The 23,776-nt window shown below is 37.7% G+C and overlaps 1 protein-coding gene across 4 annotated transcripts in view; it reads left to right on the top strand.

Annotated features, from left to right (window-relative positions):
- Positions 1-23,776, top strand: part of DRC8 (dynein regulatory complex subunit 8) — a 120,620-nt gene that overhangs the window by 65,614 nt on the left and 31,230 nt on the right. For 2 of the 4 annotated variants that reach the window (XM_077901376.1, XM_077901374.1), the window contains exons 2-3: positions 189-268; positions 670-728. In XM_077901376.1, the coding sequence (XP_077757502.1) occupies positions 189-268; positions 670-728 (139 nt within the window). Of the gene's footprint in view, positions 1-188; positions 274-669; positions 729-23,776 lie in introns of all 4 variants that reach the window. The other 2 variants (XM_077901377.1, XM_077901375.1) reach the window with 2 other exon arrangements.

Raw genomic sequence — 23,776 nt, 5'->3', positions numbered from 1 at the left:
AAACAAGAGTCTGTCCATTCCTTGACATCTCTAGAGGAAACTAAGCATGCTACATGATGCTAAGATTGGGAAAGAGTTCCACATGCTCTTCCTCATTGAGAATTTCTAGCTTAGTAGTTGAAATTTTTGTTTGACATTCAAAAGTAAAGTTTTATTAAAATGATTTTTATTTACTTTATCTTTTACAGAGTTAGTGATAGCGGAATTTCACAAAAAAATCAAAGACGCTTTTGAAGTGTTTGACCACGAGGCGAATAATACAGTGGATGTGAGGTTTGGCAATATTTTCTTTGCTCTAACTCTAAATTACTGATACAACTCATATGATAGAGAGGGGCTCTTTTTTTTTTTTTTTTTCAGTCCTTGGATTTATTATACTACTTATTTATTTATTTGAGAGAGAGTGCATATGTGGGCATGTGAGTGGGAGGAGGAGCAGAGGGAGAGAACCTTCAAGAAGACTTCCTGCTTGAGTGTGGTGCCTGAAATGGGGCTGGATCTCTGGACCCATGAGATCATGACCTGAGCTGAAATCAAGAGCTGGACACTTAACCCACTGAACCACCCAGGTGCCCCTTACTGTGCTATTTAAATGTTTTATTTTCCTGTGCTCTGTAAAAGGTCTTCACTAACTAACGCTTCATCAATACTGTTTTTTATTCTTTATAGTCTGGTGAAAGGAGTATCCACATTGCCTATTTCAACCTTCAGACTCTAAATTCTGTGGGGTAGGTGAGCTCTACTGTAGCTAGATATATAGTTGGTGCTCAATAAATAATTGTTGAGTGAATGAGCAGAATTTGCTTTTATTTTTATTTTATTTTATTTTTTAAAGATTTATTTATTCATGAGAGACAGAGAAAGAGAGAGGCAGAGACATAGGCAGAGGGAGAAGCAGTGTCCTCTCAGGGAGCCCAAATCAGGACTTGATCCCGGGTCCTGGGATCAGGCCCTGAGCTGAAGGCAGATGCTCAGCCGCTGAGCCACCCAGGCATTCCCATGATTTGCTTTTAAAATAAATATGTACGGGATGCCTGGGTGGTATAATCAGTGAAGCCTTGAACTCTTGGTTTTGGCTCAGGTTGTGATCTCAGGGTTGTGAGATTGAACCTTGTGTTGGGCTCTGCAGTCAGTGTGGAGTCTGCTTGGGATTCTCTCCTCCCTCTGCCCTTCTCGCTTGTGCTCTCTCTCCCAAGTAAATCAATAAATCTTTAAAAAATAAAATAAAATGAGTAAGTATATATTATCAAGCCATGACTTAGAAAGATTAATAATGCTTAAATGATGATACACTCTGAAGTAAAAGAACAAAAAGAACCCAAATGAAAGAACATAAACAGATGAGAGAGAGACATCAATACTGGTAGATCAGGAATGGAACAAAGGACACAGAATAGTTTGAGACTAGAGAGAAAAAGAAAAACGCAGAAGAGACTATCCAGGAGGACAATAGAAGTTGTAGGATTCATGCCCCATCCATCACGGAGAAGCCATGAAACTCTTCTTCCAGGAGACCAGGCTAAATGAGGAACATTTAGTGGACTTACTGTCTCAAAACTCAGAATCTAGTACCCAGAGGCCAGCAAAGCTGTGGGCAGTGACAAAAGCAGAATTGGAAAGAAACTGCTTGACGCTTATAGGCGGATACTTGTCAAGAGCCCAAGTGCTACACTTGAGCCAAGCTGGAGGAGCACTATACCAATTGTATTTTATTTGGGACAGATTGTCACTATATGTATCATTTAGTTTTTTATACCTGCAGGCACAAGGTATAATTGTAGGAGAGGGTACTGAGGGATGCAGGCCAATTCATTACTCTATAGCAGCACCTTATGAAGTTTTGTTTTCCACCTCATCCATGTTTATGGGCCTCACAGCAAGGGATAAGGTTGGAAATTACGTTCAGAACCGCCCCCCCCTCCTCCAGTCACCTCGTGTGTGTCTTGGCTCAGCTATTGCCAAGGAAGTGTGTGGGCCACATGCTGGGCTGCAGCCCTGCCAGGGCTCCAGGGGCTTGGGGCACGTTGCAGGCTTGAGTGAGTGACCCTTGATTGTGAGTATCCTAGGAGGAAAATGAGCAGGTAGGATGGTGTTGGCAGTGATAGGGTTTGGGATGGGGTGGGGAGCATGCAATATGCATGACCAAATCTCTGACCAAATTCCTGAATGGCCTTTCCCCCAGACCCCTGGCTGAAGCTGCAGGGTTCTCCTGGGAGTATGGGAGAGAAGGATTGTTAGGGAGGTCAGGGAAAGCCAGAGGAGACCAGGAGAGCTTTGTGAGAGACAACGAGAGTAGAGAAGAGAAACCGGTATTTACTCAAGGCATGCTGGCTGACAAACCAACTGTGGTTGGGTGCAGGGGCCTCATGGACACGACCTCATCTTACCCTTTGTATTTGTGTGGTAAGAGTTGGCATCTCCAGTTTCTGGAGACAAAGAAAAGGGAAATAGTTTGCTCAAGGTCATATCTGGGTTTTAAAATTCTAAGTCTTTAGCTGTGCTCCATTGCCTGCTTAATCTCCTGCCTTTGGGCCTCCTGACAGAAGCAGTGAAAAGAAAACCTCCCAAATCTCTGAGAACATGATGCCAGATCTTTTTTTGGTAAAAGGGCTAATTCAGGAAAAAAAGACTTGCTTATGGGGATGCATCTTTTTCCCATTCAAAATTTAAAAATTTTACTGAGGCCCCAAGGGAAAGTGTATATTTTTACAACCTAGATTGTCTACTTTATTATATAAAGAGGGTTACCAAGAAAATTGGAATTATTTTTCACACTAAAATATCAATGCTATGCATATTCAAATAGTAGCAACAGGGATGGATGTAGCTTTCTAATCTTTGTTCCTTCTGTTAGTTTGTACAGCACTCTAAAGTTTATAATGAGTGTTCTCATGCAGTGGCATCATTACCATTTACTCTTTATATGACAGAGAAGCAAAATGACTGCCCAAGAAGAAGGCACAAAGGGCTAGCAACAGAGTTGGAGCTCAGAGTAGTTCCTTCTGTTTGGGCAGCTATGCAGCAGCCCCAGACAGGCCCCAGGAACAAATGCGGTGATGAATGAGATCTGGTCCTGTCTTACCCAGCCTCGGCCAGCTCTTTCTTTGTAAAAACAGTTAATCTAGCTAGAATTTATTTTGGCACATGATTAAAAGTGAAGGTCTAAATATAGACTTTTTCCCTTCCCAAATTGCCAAACAATTTATTTTATTGGCATCATGAATTGTCACACCTAGTTTGTAATATACTGCATTTTCTATAATCGAATCTAATTTGGGCTGATCTAATTTATTCTGATCCGTTGCTTTACCTTTGAGTCTTATGCTAGATCAGTCTAATACTAATTGCTGTAAGTGTGAAATAAACTATCTGATAGAATTAGGCTCTTTATTACTCTTCTTTTTAAATATTTTACTTAATTGAAAAAATTTTAACTAGAAAAAAACAAGACATGGAAACAACGTACGTGTTCACTGATGGATGAATGGATAAAGAAGTTGTGGTATATATGTAATGGAGTATTATTCAGCCATAAAAATGAGGAAATCCTGCCATTTGTGACAACATGGTTGAATCCTGAGGGAAATATGCAAAGTGAAATAAGCCAGAGAAAGACAAGTAGCATATGATTTCATGTATTTGTGGAATATAAATACAAACAAACAAAAAAACTCAGAAAAAGAGATCAGACTTGTGGTTACTGGGCATGGAGGATAGTGGGGGGGGGGATTGAAGGAAACTCATTAAAAGTACAAACTTCTAGTTACAAGGTGAGTGAGTACTAGGGATGTAACATACAACATGATGACTGTAGCTAACACTGCTGTATGATTTATAGGGAAGCTGTAAGAGTAAACCATAAGAGTTCTCATCACAAGATCTCTTTTCTTTTCTTTTCTTTTCTTTTCTTTTCTTTTCTTTTCTTTTCTTTTCTTTTCTTTTCTTTTCTTTTCTTTTCTTTTCTTTTCTTTTCTTTTCTTTTCTTTTCTTTTCTTTTCTTTTCTTTCTTTCTTTCTTTCTTTCTTTCTTTCTTTCTTTCTTTCTTTCTTTCTTTCTTTCTTTCTTTCTTTCTTTCTTTCTTTCTTTCTTTCTTTTTCTTTCTTTCTTTCTTTCTTTCTTTCTTTCTTTCTCTTTCTTTCTTTCTTTCTTTCTTTCTTTCTTTCTTTCTTTCTTTCTTTCTTTCTTTCTTTCTTTCTTTCTTCTTTCTTTCTTTTCTTGTGTCTGTATAGGAAGATGGGTGTTAGTTGAACCTATTATGGTCATCATGTCCTAACATACATAAATCATACCGTCATGCTGTACACCTTAAACTTACACTCCATTGATACATGTCAATGTTTTTCTCAATAAAACTGGAAAAAAAATTGAGGGCAGAATTCTATGTAAAGAGTGGCGTAGAGAAGCATTGGACAGAGTGAGAGTCTAGGACAGATAATGGCTTGGTTTGGGCAGGAGAGAGCTGTTCCTGGAGGTGCTCCCAGCACATTTGGCGGTGTCTCCCCTACCCTGTAGGTAATGGCACCGTTTTCCTTGTAGGACAGACTAGGGCCCCTTACATATGAGTTTTGTGGTGGTTGCTCTCTCCTCCCTACCTCTGCACAATTTGAAAGGTCGAATTTGAAACTGTACCACTATGGAAAACATCATGAAATGGGTCCCTGCTGCCTTCCCCCTGGCTCCAACAGGCAACCTTGAGGTCCTGGGCTCCACTCTTGACTTGGTCGAGTAATTTATTTTTCGCCTTCACCTCATAGGAAGGACTCTTTAAGGGGTCTGGGAAGTCAAAACTATTTTTATAATAAATCTAAGGCAGTATTTGCTATTTTCATTCTCATTTTTTCACAAGTGTATATATTGGAGTTTCTGAAAAGCTACATGATGTGTGATATTGTGACAGATTGGATGCAGAATCAGATATGAGAATCTAGCTATTTTCTGTTAGGCCAGACATTACAGAGATTTGCAAACATATAGAATGGTGCCATTCTTCTAATTAAATTTGTTCTTGTTTGGAAAATGTAATTATTTTTCATAAAATTATGTTATTTACCTACATTTTTAAAAATTTTATTTATTTATGATAGTCACACACACAGAGAGAGAGAGGCAGAGACACAGGCAGAGGGAGAAGCAGGCTCCATGCACCGGGAGCCCGACATGGGATTCGATCCCGGGTCTCCAGGATCGCGCCCTGAGCCAAAGGCAGGCGCCAAACCGCTGCGCCACCCAGGGATCCCTACCTACATTTTTACGGCTTTATTTATGGTTATTTCTGAATGAAAGTTTTAAAATATTTTAAAAAGATTTCTAAGTATTTTAAAATTTTTTGAGGTTTAATTTCTAATACGATAAATATAGATAAATACAACTCACATAAGGAAAAGCTTTCTGAGGATCTCTATCATTTTTAAGAATGCAAAAAGAGTTCTGAAACCCAAAAATATGAGAACCTCTGTTGTCAGTGGACATTTTTAAAGCTCTTAGGACAATATTAGCTCAGAACAAACTAGCTTGGGATTTAAAACTTAGAACAATATTAGGTGGTAGTAGTAGTAGTAGTAGTAGTAGTACATTTTATATTCTTGAAGTAAATAATTTAGAATTGTTTTCCTCTATTTATTCTGGATTAGCAATTATACTTAACAAACCTCTCCTAGGAATTTTTTATATATTTCTATACATTCTGTTTTGATCTTTTAAATTTTGAGATAGTGCATTTTCCTTGTTAGTTTTTGAAAGCTAGCACCTTGAAAAACATTTAGGCAGGTTTTTAATAACATTAATTGTGGGAATTTTAATTTTGCTTCATATAAAACCTAGAATGTAATATATTTTGACTTACATACATTTTCCTGCTCTGTGTTGAGATTTCAATCAATAAGGCTGATTGAAAATCAAGTTTTTGAATAGATCATTCATAGACATGCGATAAGATTCTAAAGGTACAAAAAGTAGTCATGGGTACATCTTTTTTTAAAATATGTATTTATTTAATAGACAGAAAGCACAAGCAGCGGGGAGGGGCAGAAGGAAAGAGAGAAGCAGACTCCCCACTGAGCAGGGAGCCCAATGCAGGGCTCGATCCCAGGACCATGAGATCATGACCTGAGTTGAAACCAAGAGCCAGAAGCTTAACCAACTGAGCCACCCAAGTACCCCAACGCTGTACAATAACTCCCCATTCCCTCCCTTCCATGTTCCTGGTAACCACTATTCTACTTCCTGTCTCTATGAGTTTGACTACTCCAGGTACCTCATATAAATGACATCATACAACATTTACCCTTTTGTGTCTGGTATATTCCTTTTAGTGTGATGTCTTTGAGGTTCATCCACGTTCTGACATGTGTCAGAATTTCATTCCTTTTTAAGGCTGAATAATACTCTACTGTATGTATATGGCACATTTTGTTTTTCCATCCCTCTGTTCATGGACATTTGGGTTGTTACCACCTTTTGGCTTTTTGAACAATATTGCTGTGAACATTGGTGCACAAATATTTGTTCAGGTCCCTGTTTTCAGTTCTTTCAGATGTATACCCAGCAGTAGAATTGCTAGATCATATAGTAATTCTATGTTTAATTTTTTAAGAAACCACCATACTGTTTCCCACAGGAGCTGCATCATTTTACACTTTTACCAGCAAAGCACAAGGATTCCAATTTCTCCATGTCCTTGTCAACACTTGTTATTCTCTGTTTTTCATTTTATCCTAATGGGTATAAAGTGGTATCTTGTTGTGGTTTTGATTTGCATTTGCCTAATGGGTAATGATGTTGAGCATATTTGCATATGTACATCTTATTGTTTAAGCCCTTTGCCCATTTAAAAATTATATTGTTTGTTTTTTTGATTTTATAGAATGTGGGTATATTTTTAACCTAAGTGGTGAGAGACTAAACTCTTCTGCACTTTGCTTTTTTCACTTATCATAACTCAGTGATTATTCTTTATTAGTACATAAGAGCTTCTTCATTTCATTGTATGAGTGAAACATAATATACTGAATTAATCTCCTTTTGATGGGTATTTAGGTTGTTTCCAGGCTCTTGTTATACGAGTGCATGTTGCTGAGAATATCTCATTATGCGTGTTATTTTGCAAAAGTGAGAATTTTTCTTTAGGATAAATTCTTGGATTTATATCAAAGTGCATGGATATTTTTCTAGAGGTTGCTATATTGACAATGTGTTCTCTCATTTCATTTTATGAGTGTGCCTGTTTTCCTACTCTCTCTCAAACAAAGTTAATTCCAAACTTGAGGATTTTTGCTAATGTGATACGTGAAAATTAGAAACTCAGAAATTTTCATTTCTCTAATAATGGACATCTTTATGTCTGAAAGTTATTTGTATTTCCTTTTGTTTGAACTGGCATTTCATGGCTTTTCCCATTTTTTGTGGAATTATTTATCCTTATATATATTAAAGATCTTAACCATAGTGTGTGAAATGTATGCCATTTGTCTTTTGGCTGCTTTTACCTTCTGGTGTTCAGAAACTTAAAAAAAAATGGTTAAATTATAGACCATTTGAGTATGGGTTTGATTTTTGGAAACAAACAAAAGTCATCAGAGTAGCTTTAATAGAAAAAATTTAAGTTAGCCTGGATAAAACCAGTATGGTAAAAGACATTCCACAAGGAATGTCTCTAAGGTAAAGAACTGAATTAATTTCTATGTAGCTGCTAAATTTAATTTGAATGTCACTCAAATCTGAATCAGAAACCAATCTAGTTTTTTGTAATATATGTTCTTTCATCTTTGACTCTAACAGAATCAAAGTATACTAGAAGTCAGCAGAGTCAATTGCTGGTTCTATCATTGATTTTTTTTACATTATTACAATATTAATGACTAAATTCTGTATGCTGTAATTTTCATTTGTTATTTTATAACTAGAAGTTCATACCTCTTAATCTCCTTTACCTATGCATACACCCTTCCTCCCACCTCCTATCTGGCAACCACCAATTCGTTCTCTGTATTTAAGAGTCTATTTGGTTTCTGTTTGTTCATTTGGTTTGCTTTTTAGATTCCATATATAAGTGAAATCATATAGTATATGTCTTTCTCTGTCTGACTCATCTCACTGAGCCTAATACCCTCTAGGTCTATCCATGTTGTTGCAAAGGGCAAGATTTCATTCTTTTTTATGGCTAAGAAATGTTCCAGTGTGCATGTGTGTGTGTGTGTGTGTGTGTGTGTGTGTGTGTGTATGTATGTGTATATCACATCTTCTCTATCCATTCATTTATTGATGGACACTTGGATTGTTATAAAAAATGCTGCAGTAAATATGGGGGTGCATATATATTTTTGAATTAGTGTTTTGTTTTCTTTGGATAAATACCCAGTAGTGAAATTGCTGGAACATATGGTGTTTCTATTTTTAAGTTTTTAAGGGTCTCCATTACTGTTTTCTACAGGGGTTGCATCAATTTACATTCCTACCAACACTGCATGAGGGTTCCTATTTCTCCACTTCTTTGCCAACACTTACTATTTTTCGTCTCATTAAAATTAGCCATTTTGATTGGTGTGAGTTGGTATCTCATTGTGGTTTTGATTTGTATTTCCCTAAGCACCTTTTCATGTGCCTGTTGACCATCTGTATGCCTTTGGGGAAGAATGTCTAGTCAGGTCCTCTGCCCATTTTAATTCGATTATCTGGGAGTTTTTGGGTGTTTCATTGTATAAACTATTTTGGATTTTGGATATTAACCCCTTGTTGGATATGTCATTCCCAAATATCTTCTGCCATTCGATAGGTTGCCTTTCTATTTTGTTAATGGTTTCCTTCACTGTGTAATAGCTTTTTATTTTGGTGTAGTTCCAATAGTTTATTTTTGCTTTTGTTTCCCTTACCAGAAGAAACATCTTTACAAAAATGTTGCTAAGGGCAATGTCCAAGAGATTACAGCCTGTTTTTTCTTTTGGGAGTTTTATGGTTTCAGATCTTACATTTAGGTCTAGTCCATTTTGAGGGGATTTTTCTTAAGTATGGTGTAAGAAAGTGGTCCAGTTTCATCTTTTTTGCATGTAGCTGTCTAATTTATCCAATGCAATTTACTGAAAAGACTGTTTTTTCCTCCATTGCATATTCTTGCCTCTCTATCCTATTGTATTGATGTATGTGTTTGTTTTTGTGCTAGTACTATACTGTTTTGATTACTGTCATTGGATTTTTATGTGCCACCCTCTTTTTATTCATTTTCCTCATACCTGCATCACAGGAATGTTAAGAGCAGCAAATGAAAAAATATAAATGAAGTTTAAAAAGTATGTAAGGTCAGATGAAATTATATATGTTTATAACACTCTAATTAAATCAATTTCACAATGGATTGATCCTCAAAAATATGGCATGCCAAGGTGATTTAGGATCCAATCCTTGAATAAAAGTGCTGGTGGTCCCCTTTTATACCCATCTGTGCCATTTCTGTTTCAGTGCTTTTGCAGAGTGACATTATGGGTATCCTAGACTATTCAGTGTTTACTTTATTCTTGCCTCTTCTATAAGAGATTTTTCTTAATACTTTCTTGTTGTTTTCTTAGTCTTTGGGTAAACTTTGTGCAGTCCAGCAGCACTAGGTGTCCTGCTAATGCAGTGAGTCTCTTTTTTCAGTGCTTCCATTTCAACTCAGCATAAGTCTCTGAGACAGACAGCACCCACTGTTCATCTTTTACACTGACAAGAAGACTTGAGTTTCTTCAGCATTTGGGAGGAGCTTGGAGTGTATTAGGTCTTGTCTAAAATTCAATAAGAAGTAGGTAATAATAACCTTTTTGTAATGGATTAGGGACCACTCTTCTGAAGAAGACTTGGAGGTACCATAAATATTATTTCTACCTCTTCAGATTCAATGCTATGTTTGAAGATAAGTTAATACATTTCACAATACATTTAATCAGGTAGTAAAAAGAGTGAGCAATATAGAAAGATTACATGGATGGTTTCCCTAAGTAGTTACTACCTGAGAAAGCTTGAGACTCAACTTTTGAAAAACTGCACAGGTCAATGGGCCTGTATTTGTGTGATGGAAAAACAGTATAAAAGAGGAATGGGATTATTGGACCCATAGAACCCTTGATAGGGAATTAATTGTAAAAACTGAGGTACATTCATACAAGAGTGAAATGAGAGAATAACTTGGATAAGTTTCAAGAGCAATGTTGAGTTAAAAAGTTCAAGAACAGAAAAAAAATTACAAAAGGGGGATGCCTGGGTGGCTCAGTGGTTGAGGTCTGCCTTTGGCTCAGGTCATGATCCCAGGGTCCTGGAATCGAGTCCTGTATCAGGCTTCCCGCAGGGAGTCTGCTTCTCCCTCTGCCTGTGTCTCTGCCTCTCTCATGAATAAATAGATAAAACCTTAAAAAAATTACATAAGGAAGCAAACATTCTGATATATGTGTAATATATATGTTTACAATATATGTAAATACAAAGTAATAGTATCTGTTGTTTATAAATACAATGACATGCATGAGAATGATAAATAATATCCGCAGAATAGTGGTTGCATCTGAAGACAGAAGGGGAAGGGATGGAGAGTGGGACTTTAGCTGTTTTCTGCCATATTTTATTGTGAGGGAAAAAATCTGAAGCAAAAGGTTAACCAGTTAAATCTTGGTATTGGATACATGGCAGTTACATTTTTCCTGTACTTTTTCTGTAATATTTCACAATTACACTAAAAATATTTTTTCAAGAGTGGTTTATACCTTGTCTTTTCGCCATCTCACTTTCTAATTGCCTTGTAAAAAGTTTGTTTGCTTATGGAGCACCTGGGTGGCTCAGTTGGTTGAGTGTGTTGAGTGTCCAACTCTTGATTTTGGCCCAGGTCATGGTCTCAGGGTCCTGGGAGGGAGCAGGTCATGGTCTCAGGGTCCTGGGAGGGAGCCACGCCTCAGGCTCCCTGCTCAGTGGAAAGTTTCCTTGTCTCCCGAGAGACATGTCTCTCTCTCAATCAATCAATCAATCAATCAATCAATCTTTAAAAAAATTGGTTTGCTTATAATGGCCCTTTTGAGAATTGTGATTAAATAATCACTTAAGGTTTAAAAAGTCATCCCAAATCCTACTTCCTGAAATAACAGTTGTTAATGTTAGACAAGTGTAGGTCTAGATGTCTTTTTGCTCACATGTAATAAGATCCCTGGTTAGAAGGGTGGGGAGTTAATAAGAAAGGAGGCAGGAGGAATGGGAAGAAAGGAAAAAGAAAACCTATGAAAGAAAAAGATCTAGAATATAATCTCCATGAGGACAGAACCTTCTGTCTGTTTTGCTCACTGCTGTATTTTAGGACCTAGAACTGTGTTTGATGCATAGTAGGTGCCCTGTATATATACATTTACTAAATGCATTGAAGGAAGAGATTATCCTACAAAAATAAGATCACAATAACCATACTTGAAAAAAAACAAAAAATACTAATTTAATTTTACTTGAATTAATAAAAGAAAAAATAAATCTAAATTGAAGAAATTATAGAATATCAAATGTTTCTTGATCATGAGAGACATTATTTTAAATTCAGAGAAGATAATGAGGAAAACATTAAGAGGTTGTAGTCACTGTGTATTCTTTCGTCTTTTATTTTTTTATTTTAGAGAGAGAGATAGAAAGGGGTAGGAGCAGAGGGAGAGGGACAAGCAGACACCTCACTGATCATGGAGCCTGACTCGGGGCTTGATCTCATGAGACTGAGATCATGACTTGAGCTAAAATCAAGAGTCAGACGTTCAACTGACTGAGCCTCCCAGGCGCCCGGTACCGTGTGTGGTCTTAAAAAAAAAAAACTTATTTTAAATATAAAAAGTGTCAGTTGACTCCCTCCTGTGGAGGATGCTGATGTTAGCACTTTTAAAATTCCTTCCATTTTTTCCCCCTCAATCCCTTGATTTATCTGAGGTGTATTACTATTTTTACACTGACAAGTGTAAAATAGAATAGTCATACTTTGTTTAGTATTAACAAAATCTTTTAGTCTATTTTCTCTATATTTGTTTTTTTTTTAAATTTTTATTTATTTGTGATAGTCACAGAGAGAGGGAGAGAGGCAGAGACATAGGCAGAGGGAGAAGCAGGCTCCATGCACCGGGAGCCCAACGCGGGATTCAATCCCGGGTCTCCAGGATCGCGCCCTGGGCCAAAGGCAGGCGCCAAACCGCTGCGCCACCCAGGGATCCCTTATTTTCTCTATATTTGAATGAAACTACTGCTGACCATCATTCCTCTCCATTCTGGTATTCTTTGATTTATATCTGTAGTCTGGATTCTCTTGTTAATTTTTTTTCAGAGGGCTCTTATTTTTGCAAGTTCTTTAGTGTTTAAAATGTTTGCTTTATATTCAAATACTTTGTACTTGAATAATATCTTATTTAAGTTTATATCATTGTTAATGGCAGCATGGTGAACACCTTACAATGTATAACTATACCATAATTTAACATAGCTCCTAATTTTGGCCATTTGGATTGTTTTTAATATGATGCTACTATTATTTCAGGGCTAAAATTACTACTGTGTAATTGTTCAATCCTGTAAGCTCAACATCTTTTCTCTTACCTTTTCTGAAGAGGAAGATGTTTCTTATTGGGAGATAGGGCGTCTCAATCTACATAATTAAGTTCTGATAGTAGAATGGTGGGGTGTGTTGGGATGAATAAGAAACTGCTATGGTCTGAATCTTTGTGTTTACCCCCCCTCCACAATTTCATGTGTGGATAGTATTAGGAGGTGTGGCCTTTGAGAGATGTTTAAGTCATAAGGGTGGAGCCTTTGCAGGTTGGATTAGCATCCTTAAAAAAGAGACCAGGGAGCTAGCCTGTCCCTCTGCCAAGTAAGGTTACAGTAAAAAGACGTTATCTAGGGAATCGGTTCTCACCACATCAAATCTGCCTGCACCAGGACCTTGGACTTCCCAGCCTCTAGAACTACAAGAAATAAATGTTAGTCATTTATAAGCACCCAGTTGATGGTATTTTGTTATAGCAGGCTGAACAGACTAAGGAACCCGTACACTCACTGTGACAGGAAGAAGAGTTGGTCAAAGATGTTAAGGGGGAAGAAAGAATTGAGAGTAAATAGTGGACCTTGGTGACAGGATATGAAGGGAATTCAGAAAAGGAGATTAAAAATACATTTTTTTTTAGGAGTATCTAGGTGGCTCAGTCAGTTGAGTGGTTGACTCTTAATTTTGGCTCAGGTCATGATTTCAAGGTCCTAGGATCAAGCCCCACATGGGGCTCTGTGATCAGTAGGGAGTCTGCTTTGGGATTCTCTCTCTCCCTCTGCCCTTCGGCCCCACTTGCTTATTCTCTCTTTCTTTATCAAAATAAATAAATAAATCTTTAAAAAATTCACTTTTTGCATAAATAATGTATTTACATTCAAAGAGAACAAAGTGCAGAGAAAAGTCTTAACTCCCTTTCACCAGCTATCCGGGACCCCTCCAAAGGACTAGCAATTAAAGTCCTAATTTCTAGGAATCTTTCCAGAAATATCCTATGCATGCATACATATTATTTTCTTATGTCCCCCTCCCCTTTTTTTTACTCAAATGGTTGCATACGTTCATAGTCTGGTACTGTTCCCTTTGGATGGGATCAAGCCCATGAGGAAGTTCATTTTAATGACTTTTCAGTAGCATTCAGGAGTCCAGAATGGATGTAGCTTTCCAGTTTATTCTTAGCCTAAGTGCATAAATGCTCTAAGTTCTAGTATATTTGAGGGCATCAGAAAGCCCGGTGAACTGTATCCTAGGCTTTACAGATGGGAGTTGACTGATAGAATAGCATGTGACAGACGAATAATTCTTGGGTTTGGACTACCCTGTTCAAGGCTCTTAATTTGCTGTGTGATAAAGACTTTTTCTGTATTTGATAGCTTTGGAGACCTACTTGGTTGACTCTGGATTATAGATATCTATCTGTTGTGTTTATTGTCTAGATCAGGTGCGAATTTTGGCTATAAAAACCAGGAACCAGAGGCTGAGGATTGGTGGTCTCAGGGAGTGTACTTCCTGGGGCCTCTGGGCATATAATTCCTGTGGCCTCTGGGTGTGTACCCTCTGTGGCTTCCAGGTTCATGTTCCTGCAGCCTCAACCTGTTCTCCTTAACATAGAAAATAAAATATGATAAAAATAAAAACAAAATAAAATAATGATGGAGCAGAGCTCTTATGGTAGTGTCATCGAGCTTTCTGTGAATTTTCTCCACGGGAATTCGGGGAAGGGTTTGAGGCCCCTAGATATCTTAGCACACTATGTCCTAGGTTGTAGTTGGTTGAGGAGGGCAGATGGTGAATAGAGGAAGAGCCATCATTGTTTTGCTACTCCTGTTGAGCATGATGCGAAAAATGTCTCCCTTTGACTTACCCTGCAAATCACAAGCTATGGAGATCAGATATATTTGTGATTGCATTAAAAAGTCTGGGAGTTGTTTGAAATAGCCCCAGATCTCCTTGAGGGAAGTGAGGAAGGCAGTAGGGTTAGTAACCAGTGGTTCCGTGTCATACACAGAGCCAGAGCCTCTGTCCTGACCACAGTTTATTGCAGCTATGGAATTCAGTGTTCTACAAATTCTACAGAGGGAGTGGCAGAAACTTCATCCATTTCATCTGTAGAGATAGTACGGCCAGATGTCTAAATCTGTTCTTTCCCTGGGGGAGGTGAGAAAGACGAGACTGTTCTGGATGCTATTCAAGTGGCTGTGAAAGGGAGATTTGGTTACGTTAGCAGGGTCCCAAGGAGCATGGGAATTCATTATTTGTGTCTTTGAGGGATTCTGAAACAAGTGTTTGGAAGTGTCACTGCATAATGCAGTGATGAAACCAGGCCACAAGCCAGGCTGCAAGTGCTGTAATTCAAGTCAGCTTCTGGTTAATTTAAAGGCATGGTAGCTACACCAGCTCCTAACCCGTAGCCTTCTTCTGTTTCATTTTCTGAATTACTGAGAAGTGATACTCAAATGTCTATTTTTTTCTGAAAGCTACCAGTGCATTTTATAATAGTTTCCAGCCTTTCACTGACACCTCATTTTGGCCATCTTTCCTTTGCTCACCAACTCTAAAAGTATTTTTGTTTTTAGGTAAGAGCTTAGTTTTCTTGTCTCTCCTAAGTTAAAAACACATTGAAAACAAAATGTATTTAGTGTTTGGATTCTTTAATGTGTGCAGCATTGTCTTTTGTCTATATACAGTGCCAATAATATTAGCAGAGGGTATGTTACTCACTTGTGGAGTTACTAGAAATGAATATGTAAAGGTGGGTTGGGGTCATTCAGTGAATCCTGTAGGGCCTGGATTTTGTTAGGTAGGCAGTAGAAGTCCTTAAGTGCAGAGAAGTGGCAGATTGGGGCTTTTAGAAAGAAAACTGTAGCTATGGGATGGTGGATAGGTTGGCATGTAGACTAGAGCAGTGGTTTCCAGTTCTGAGTGCATACTAGAATCCCTGGGACTTTCTCAAAAAAACCACACACACAGAAGTAAGCAAAGTCTTGAACAGGGACTTCTGTAGACTTTGGTGGCACAAATTCTTTCAGGAGCAGGTACACACAAGGATATGGGGCAAGAAGAATTCCCTTGCTCTGCTCAAAGGAATCTTAATTAGAGATTGGGGGAAAAGTTGACTAACAGCGTGTATGGTAGCCTTACGGAGCTGCCCCATAACCCAGATAGTCTAGGACTGCCCACAGAAGGCATAGAGCTGGTACTGAGAGCTCTCCAACCTAACAAGACCTCATGGGGGTCTTCTCCTGAACCCATGGCCTAATGCAAAGCAGAAACAGGAAAGTCTGCACAGGGGCAGGCATGGATAGTAAGAGTGCCTTGCCACTCAATCACAAGTCAGCTTTCCGTGGCATACACCTTGATCTCTGTACTGTGCTTAGTTATCCTCTTCCTGAGGTGGCGAACATGGAATGTGCTAACCACCCTGGTTGCGGGGGAAGGGTACCATGAATTGGATGGAAAGGCTTTTTTCATTGTCATTCCAAAATATCCCACTACATAAATGTCTTTCATATAAAACAAAAGGACTTCTACCCAATAAAACCTCGTTTTTTTCCCCTATCATTGTCTTTCTCTTCAAAGCTAAGAATCATGATAAGAGTTTGCTTTTGTTGAGATCCTTCACTCTGTTCATTCTTCATGTGCAATTTGTAATTTGACTTAAAAAAATTTTTTTTAAGATTTTATTTATTCATGAGAGACATGAAGAGAGAGACAGAGACACAGGCAGAGGGAGAAGCAGGCTCCTTGCAAGGTCCCTAATGCGGGACTCAGTCCCAGGACCCCGGGATCATGCCCTGAGCCAAAGGCAGACATTCAACCGCTGAGCCACCCAGGTGTCCCTGTAATTTGACTTCTACCCCCAACCCCATTCCCGTTCAAACTGTGTCTCTGGGGTCCTTTGTCTTCTCAGACATCACCTTTTGTTTTTATCCAACATCTCTGATTCTTCCTTCTTGGCTTCTTTTGGGGCCTTATTAATGTCCCTCAGGAGGCCTTATTAATGTCCCTCAGAGGTTCACCCCCATCCCTCTTTTCACTTTCAGCCCTTTTCTGGAAATCTCATCCATATCCAAATCAGGAGCTCAAACTGGAAAAAAATTTAAGAGACTACAACAACTCTTTGGTGAAAGGGAAATTTTAGGACAATGAAATTGAAAAGTTCTGGAAAGTAACTAACTATAATGGAAATGAGATGTGCAAATGGAAATGTCCTTAGAATTCATGAGATACAACCAAATCAAAACTCATGAATGCCTATATCAAGCAAAATAAAAGCATAAGAAAATGAATAGAATATTCAACTAAAAAAGCTAGGGAAAAAGAGGAAGCTGAGAGAAAGCAGGAGGGTGGAATTGAAGATAAAAGCATAATGGCGCTGGGAAACAGGGAAATAGTGGGAACTAATAAAATGAAAGGCTGTTTTTTTAATAAAAGGTTAAAAAAGGAAAGGTCACTGGCATTTTTTTTTTTTTTTTTTTGAGAAAGCACAAAAATAGGCACCAATGACTGGGGGGTGAAATAACAATCAAAGCACAAGACATTTAAAAATATCAGGAGAATAGTTTATATAACTCTATAGAAGCAAATTTGAAAATCTAGCTATAAAGGGCAACGTTCTAGTAGAATATAATTTGTCAAAACTTGTGTACCTGGATTGGAACACTTATTATTGTTAAGATGGCAATAATCCCCAAATCAATCAACTGACTCAACATAATCCCTGTGGAAATCCCAGCTACCTTTTAATTTTTTTTTCAGTAATCAACAAGCTGATCCTAGAATTTGTATGAAATTGCAAGGAACCTAGAAGAGCCACAATCTCAGAAGGAAGAACACAGTCAAATTCACATTTCCCAATTTCAGAATTTAAACGAAGCTACAGTAAGGCTCTGTGATACTGACATAATGATATGAGGTCACACATGTGCATCGGTGGAACAGAGTTGAGAGTTTGGAAATAAACCTTTATGATTATAGTCAATGGATCTTCAACAAAGTTGGCAAGTCAAATTCAATGGAGAAAGAGTAGTCTTTTCACCAAATGGTGCTAGCACCGCTGGGTATTTCCATGCAAATAAATGAAGTTGGTCACCTGCCACATACCATATACAAAAATTATCTCAAAAGTAAATAAGAGACCTACATATAGGACCTAAAACTATAAAACTCTAGAAGAAAACATAGGTGTAAGTCTTTGGGACCAAAGATTAGGTAGTGGTTTCTTAGATATGACATCTAAAGCATAAGTAACCGGAGGAAAAAGATACATTGGACTAAATCAAAATTAAAAACTTCTTTTTTACCCAAAAGAAAATAAAAATTCAGCCACAGAAGGGGAGAGAATATTTGTAAATCCTATATCAGCATCCAAGATATACAAAAAGGTCTTACAACTCAATAATAAAAATACAAATAACCCAGGATGCCTGGGTGGCTCAGTGGTTGAGTGTCTATGCCTTTGGTTCAGGTTGTGATCCCAGGGTCCTAGGATCAAATCCTGCATCAGGCTCCCTGAAGGAAGCCTGTTTCTTCCTCTGCCTATGTCCCTGCCTCTCTCTGTGTGTCTCTCATGAATAAATAAATAAAATCTTTTAAAAAATACAAATAACCCAATTAAAAAGTGGGTGATGGATTTGAATAAACACTTCTCCAAAGAACATATTTAATGGCCAAAATGCACATGAAAATATGCCAAACATCATTAGTTGTTAGGAGAATACAAATCAAAACCATAAAGAAATACTACTTCAGATCCACTAGGATGACTCTAATTTTCTTAATGTAAAATAACAAATGCCAGTGAGGATGTGGAGAAATTAGAACCCCCATATGCTGCTGGTGGGAATGTGAAATGGTGCAGTCACGTTCATAAACAGTTTTTTAGTTCCTCAAGAAGTTAAGCAAAACAAAGAGTTACCATATGACCCAGAAATTTCATTTCTGGGCATATTCCCAAGGGAAATGAAAAAATATGTTCACACAAAATCTTGCACATGAGTGTTCATAGCAGCATTATTCCTAATAGCCAAAAAAAGAGAAACTCAAGTGTCTATCCACTGATGAATGGATAAATAAAATGTGGTATATCCATACACTAGAATATTCTTCAGCCACAAAGGGGAATGAAGTACTGACACATGCTACAAGGTGAGTGAGCTCGGGAGGCATCATGCCAAGTGAAAGGCGCCAGACACTGAAGGCCATGTGTGGTATGACACTTACAGGAAATGTCCATGGTAGGCAAGTCCATAGAGAAGGGCAGCAGCTAGTAATCCCAAGGAGGTGAGAGGAGGTGGAATGAGAAGGGACTACTAACAGATCTGTGATCCTTTCTGGGGTGACGGAAATGTTTTAGGATTAGGTAGTGGTATTGGCTGCTTACCATTGTGAATTTACTAAAACCACTGAATTTTACACTTTCAAAAAAGCTATTGACAAAATAATAAAGCAAAACAAACGAACAAAACCTGGATCCGTGTAAAGATAGAAATTCTAAATATACTAATTTCCAAAGACTCAATAGGCGAGTTTTCAAAGAGCTCTCTCACCAAAAGGCTTCAATCCAAATGCTTTCATATGAGAATTCTATCAAACTAAAAAAGACTTTTGTACCAAGTTCTTCTAGAAAATAAGAAAAAGAAAAGTTCTAAATTCTTTTTCTGAGATAAGTATAATACAGAGAAGAAAAACTTAATTTAAAAAATCCTCCAGAACAATCTTACTTATGAATATCTATCTATATAAAGAATATAAGTGAAATACCAGCAACAAAATGCAAGATCATATATTTTTTTTAAGATTTTATTTATTTATTCATGAGAGACAGAGACAGAAAGAGAGAGAGAGAGAGAGGGAGAGGCAGAGACACAGGCAAGGGGAGAAGCAGGCTCCATGCAGGGAGCCCGACATGGGACTCCATCCCGGGTCTCTAGCTCCAGGATCAGGCCCTGGGCTGAAGGTGATGCTAAACCGCTGAGCCACCCGGGCTGCCCGCAAGATCATATTAAAGCAAAATGGAATTTATTCCAGGAATGAAAGAATAGTACTATGTTGGGAAGTATATTAATATATTTAATTATATTAATAGATCTGAGAGGAAATATCATGGGATCTATAGACGCTTAAGAGGCATTCGACAGAATTCAACACATATTCATAGTTTTGAAGACTCAATATGTCAGAGTTCTACAGAGAAACAGAAGCAATAGGATATATGTTTGTATCATCTATACCGACATTTGTATCTGCATTTGTATCTGCATATTTAAATATACAGAGAGGGGAGAAGGTGATTTATTATAAGGATTATCTCACATCATTATGGAGGCCAAGAAGTCCCATGACTACTGTGTATAAGCTGGAGAACCAGGAAAGCCATTGATATAATTCAGTCTGAGTCTAAATACCTGAGAACCAGGGAAGCTGATGGTGTAAGTCTGAGTCCAAAAGCCCAAGAAACAGGAGCACTGATGTCCAAGGGCAGGAGAAGATGGATATCTCAGTTCAAGCGAAGACAGCAAATCCACCCTTTTTCTATCTTTTTTTCTATTCAGGCTCCCATCAGATTAGATGATGCCCACTTACATTGGTGAAGGCAACCTTCTTTACTCAGTCTACCATTCAAATGCCAATTTCTTCTGGAGACAGCCTCCCAGACACACCCAGAAATAATATTTTGCTAGCTATGTGGGTATCCCTTAACCCCAATCAAGTTGACACATAAAAGTAACGCTCACACTCAGAAAAGTAGATCTGGAAATACGTATATCTTCACATGAAATATGTGCATTTCAGCCTAAATCTAATTTCTTTCTTTCTTTTTTTTTTTTTTTAATTTTTATTTATTTATGATAGTCACACAGAGAGAGAGAGGCAGAGACACAGGCAGAGGGAGAAGCAGGCTCCATGCACTGGGAGCCCGACGTGGGATTCGATCCCGGGTCTCCAGGATCACGCCCTGGGCCAAAGGCAGGCGCTAAACCGCTGCACCACCCAGGGATCCCTAATTTCTTTCTTAATGAGAAAGAACTATCCACATTTCTGTTAAAGTCAGGGACAAAATGAGAATATCCATATTTGCTGTTATGATGATTATCATTTTTTAAAGTAGGCTCCACGCCCAGCATGGAGCTCAACCTGAAATTTGAACTCACAACTCTGAGGTCAAGACCTGAGCCTCAGCTCAAGAGTGGGACATTTAACCAACTAAGCCACCCAGACACCCCAAATTTAGTATTGGAGGTTTTAGCCAACACAATTAGACAAGTCATAATGGAGGCATACATATTGGACATGGCATGGCAGAAGGTAGAGAAGAGAGAAGGAGAACTATCCATATTTGCAGATGTGAAGTCATGAAATCTCTAGAAAACCCAAGAGATCCAATGGGAAAATTACTACAGGAAAAAAAAAAAGTCCAATAAAGAGGAAATAAAACTAATACCCAGAAACCAAGAGCCTTCAACTATACAATGACCAGTTAGGTGATATATAATGGAAGATAAGACCCATCTATAAGCTAAAATTTATAGACAGAATATAACAAAAAAAATTACAAATGCTAGCTTAGGAAAATCTGGAAGACATTAAAAATACACTTGAGCAAATAGAAAGACATACCATGTTTTTTGGATAGGAAGACTTGAACTCATAAAGATGTCAAGTTATCCTAAATCACTTACAAATTCAACACAGCCACAGTTAAAATGCCAGTAGATGTTTTCTGGAGCTACCCAATTGAATTTCATGTTCATATGAAAAACAAATAAGCAAGAATAGCCAGGAAATTGCTGATAAAGAAGAGAAAGGAAATGAGTTTAGCTGTATTTGATAGTAAAACATTACAAATCCTTTACAGTGAAAAGATTGTGGCATAAAAGTTAATGAAATAGAACAGAAAATCCAGAAATATTCCCAGGTGCATATGGAGAGTTCATTTATGAAACGAGGGAGAAGTCAGGTAAGTGTCAGACTCTTGGTTTCAGCTCAGGTCATGATCTCAGGGTCATGAGATTGAGCCTCATGTTGGGCTGAGTGCAGTCTGCTTGAGATTCTCTCTCTCCCTCTGGCACTTCCGCTCATGCTTTCTCTCTCTCAAATAAACATATCTATGTTACATTATGTATATATATAAACACATGTATGTTATAAAACACATATATGTGTGTATATATATATAAATATATATATATTAATTCCTTTATGAACTTGAATGGGAAAAATGACTCACAACAAAATCCTAACGTTAAAAGGTTGACACACTCAGCCACATAAAAAAAAAATTCAAGCAAAAATGCCTTTAAAAAAAAATCAAGAGGTGAACGACTGTCTGAGAAAACCTTATATTGCAAGTGGCTAATATCATTGAGGTGTAAAAGTGGTATGTTCGATTAACCAGAACTCTCCATTCTTTGACCATAGACAAAAAGGCATGAATTATTATTTTAAAATAACTTTTTATTTCAAAAATATTAAATAAGTTATTTTAAAACTTAATCTTCTCCATATTTCTAAAAACATTTTGCTTTGAAATTAATTTTAGAGTTACAGAAACACAGAAAGTAGTGCCAAGTGGTCCTGTGTGTCCTTTGCTCACCTTCTCCTAATGGTCAGGTCTTAACTAGACATAGCACAGTCAGCAGAAGCGAAGATCTTCTGACACTTTCACTGGCTTTCCGACTACTCTCCATTCTCTCTCCAGGATCCAACAGAGAATCTGTGTTCCATTTAATTCCTGTGTCAAGTGTCTTCAGTCTTCCAACCTGTGACAGTTCTGCAGTCTTTCTCTTTTGTGACCTTGATATTTTTGAAAAGTCCTGCTCTGTGGTTTTGTAAAATACCTTTCAGTTTGGGCTTGTCCAATGTTTTCTCATGCACAGATCAAGGTAATGCACTTTTGGCAGGAATACCAAAGGAGTGATTTTGTATTCTTCTCAGAGCATGTAATGTCAGGGGGTACTTGACATGGTTATGTCTTGTTACTGGTGATGTTAACCTCGTTCACTTCAGGCAGTGTTTCCCAGGATTCCCCCTCCATAAAGTTATTATTATTCCCTTTGTAACTAGTAATATCTTGGAGGACATACTGCAAGACTATGCAAAATATCCTTTCTCCTCAAACTTTGTCTACTGATTTCAGCATTCATTGATTGACCTTACTTATAACAATGTCACTGTCATGTTTGCCAAATAGTGTTTCAGTGTTATTTTTCAAAAAGAAAAATAGGGAGCTTTTTGTTTGTTTTGTTTGGACAGTGAGCAGCCATTTGGCAATGTTGAACTTGGAATTATTTAGACCTTTCACAACAATGGAAAATGTTTTAGTTAATTAATCGAGTAAACACTTATTAAACCCTTGTTATAACCAAAACATCTATGAGGAATGCAAAAGCCATGTTTGTTCTGTTCTGCATCTGAGTCTTTTTCTCTGCCACTACTTTTCACCTCACATCACATTAACCACCATGATTTGTCCTAAGAAGATGTCATTGGTAAGCGTCCTGAAAGACAGACTCTCAGGAGTCAGAGAATGGAATCTGCTTCCAGTTTTGCTCCATTCTAGTTGTGTTCCTGGAGGGTGAGTCACATGCCTTCTACAAAGTTCTAGTTTCCTTACTTTAAAATGGGGACGATAATATGGATTGATGTGAGAATTAGATGAGTGAATATATATGAAAGTTATTTTTAATTGAAAGGCATTTCTCAAATTGTGAAGTGTTCTACAAATTCATGTATTATTCAACAAACACTGAGTCCCTATTATGTGTGAGTTCCTTCTAAGTGTTGGAATATAGCAGTGGAGGGCCTCTGTCCTCATGGAGCTTTTATTTTATTTTATTTTATTTTATTTTATTTTATTTTATTTTATTTTATTTTATTTTATTTTATATTTATTTATTTATTTTTAGAGAGAGAGAGGTAGAAGAAGAAAGGGAGAGGGAGAGAGAGCATCATAAGCAGACTCCCCACTGTGTGCAGAGCCTGACATGGGGCTTAGTCCCATGGCCCTGAGATCATGACCTGAACCAAAATCAAGTGTTGGCCGATTAACCAGTTGAGCCCCCTGGGGCTTACATTTTAGAGGCAAGAAACAGACAATATATAAGTGAAGAGATTTCAGATGGTAATCAGTGCTATAAAGTAAATAAAACAGGACAGTGTTACAGAATACTATAAGGAAAAATAAATAAAATACTATAAGGAAGGTAGAAGAGAATGATGTATTAGCAAATGAGAGTGTGGTGAGGTGGGATGAAGCTG

This window comes from Canis aureus, chromosome 6 (genome assembly GCF_053574225.1).
Source record: "Canis aureus isolate CA01 chromosome 6, VMU_Caureus_v.1.0, whole genome shotgun sequence".
Classification (NCBI taxonomy): domain Eukaryota; kingdom Metazoa; phylum Chordata; class Mammalia; order Carnivora; family Canidae; genus Canis; species Canis aureus.
The sequence above is the reverse complement of the archived record's forward strand: the minus strand, read 5'-3'. Positions and strand labels throughout refer to the sequence as shown.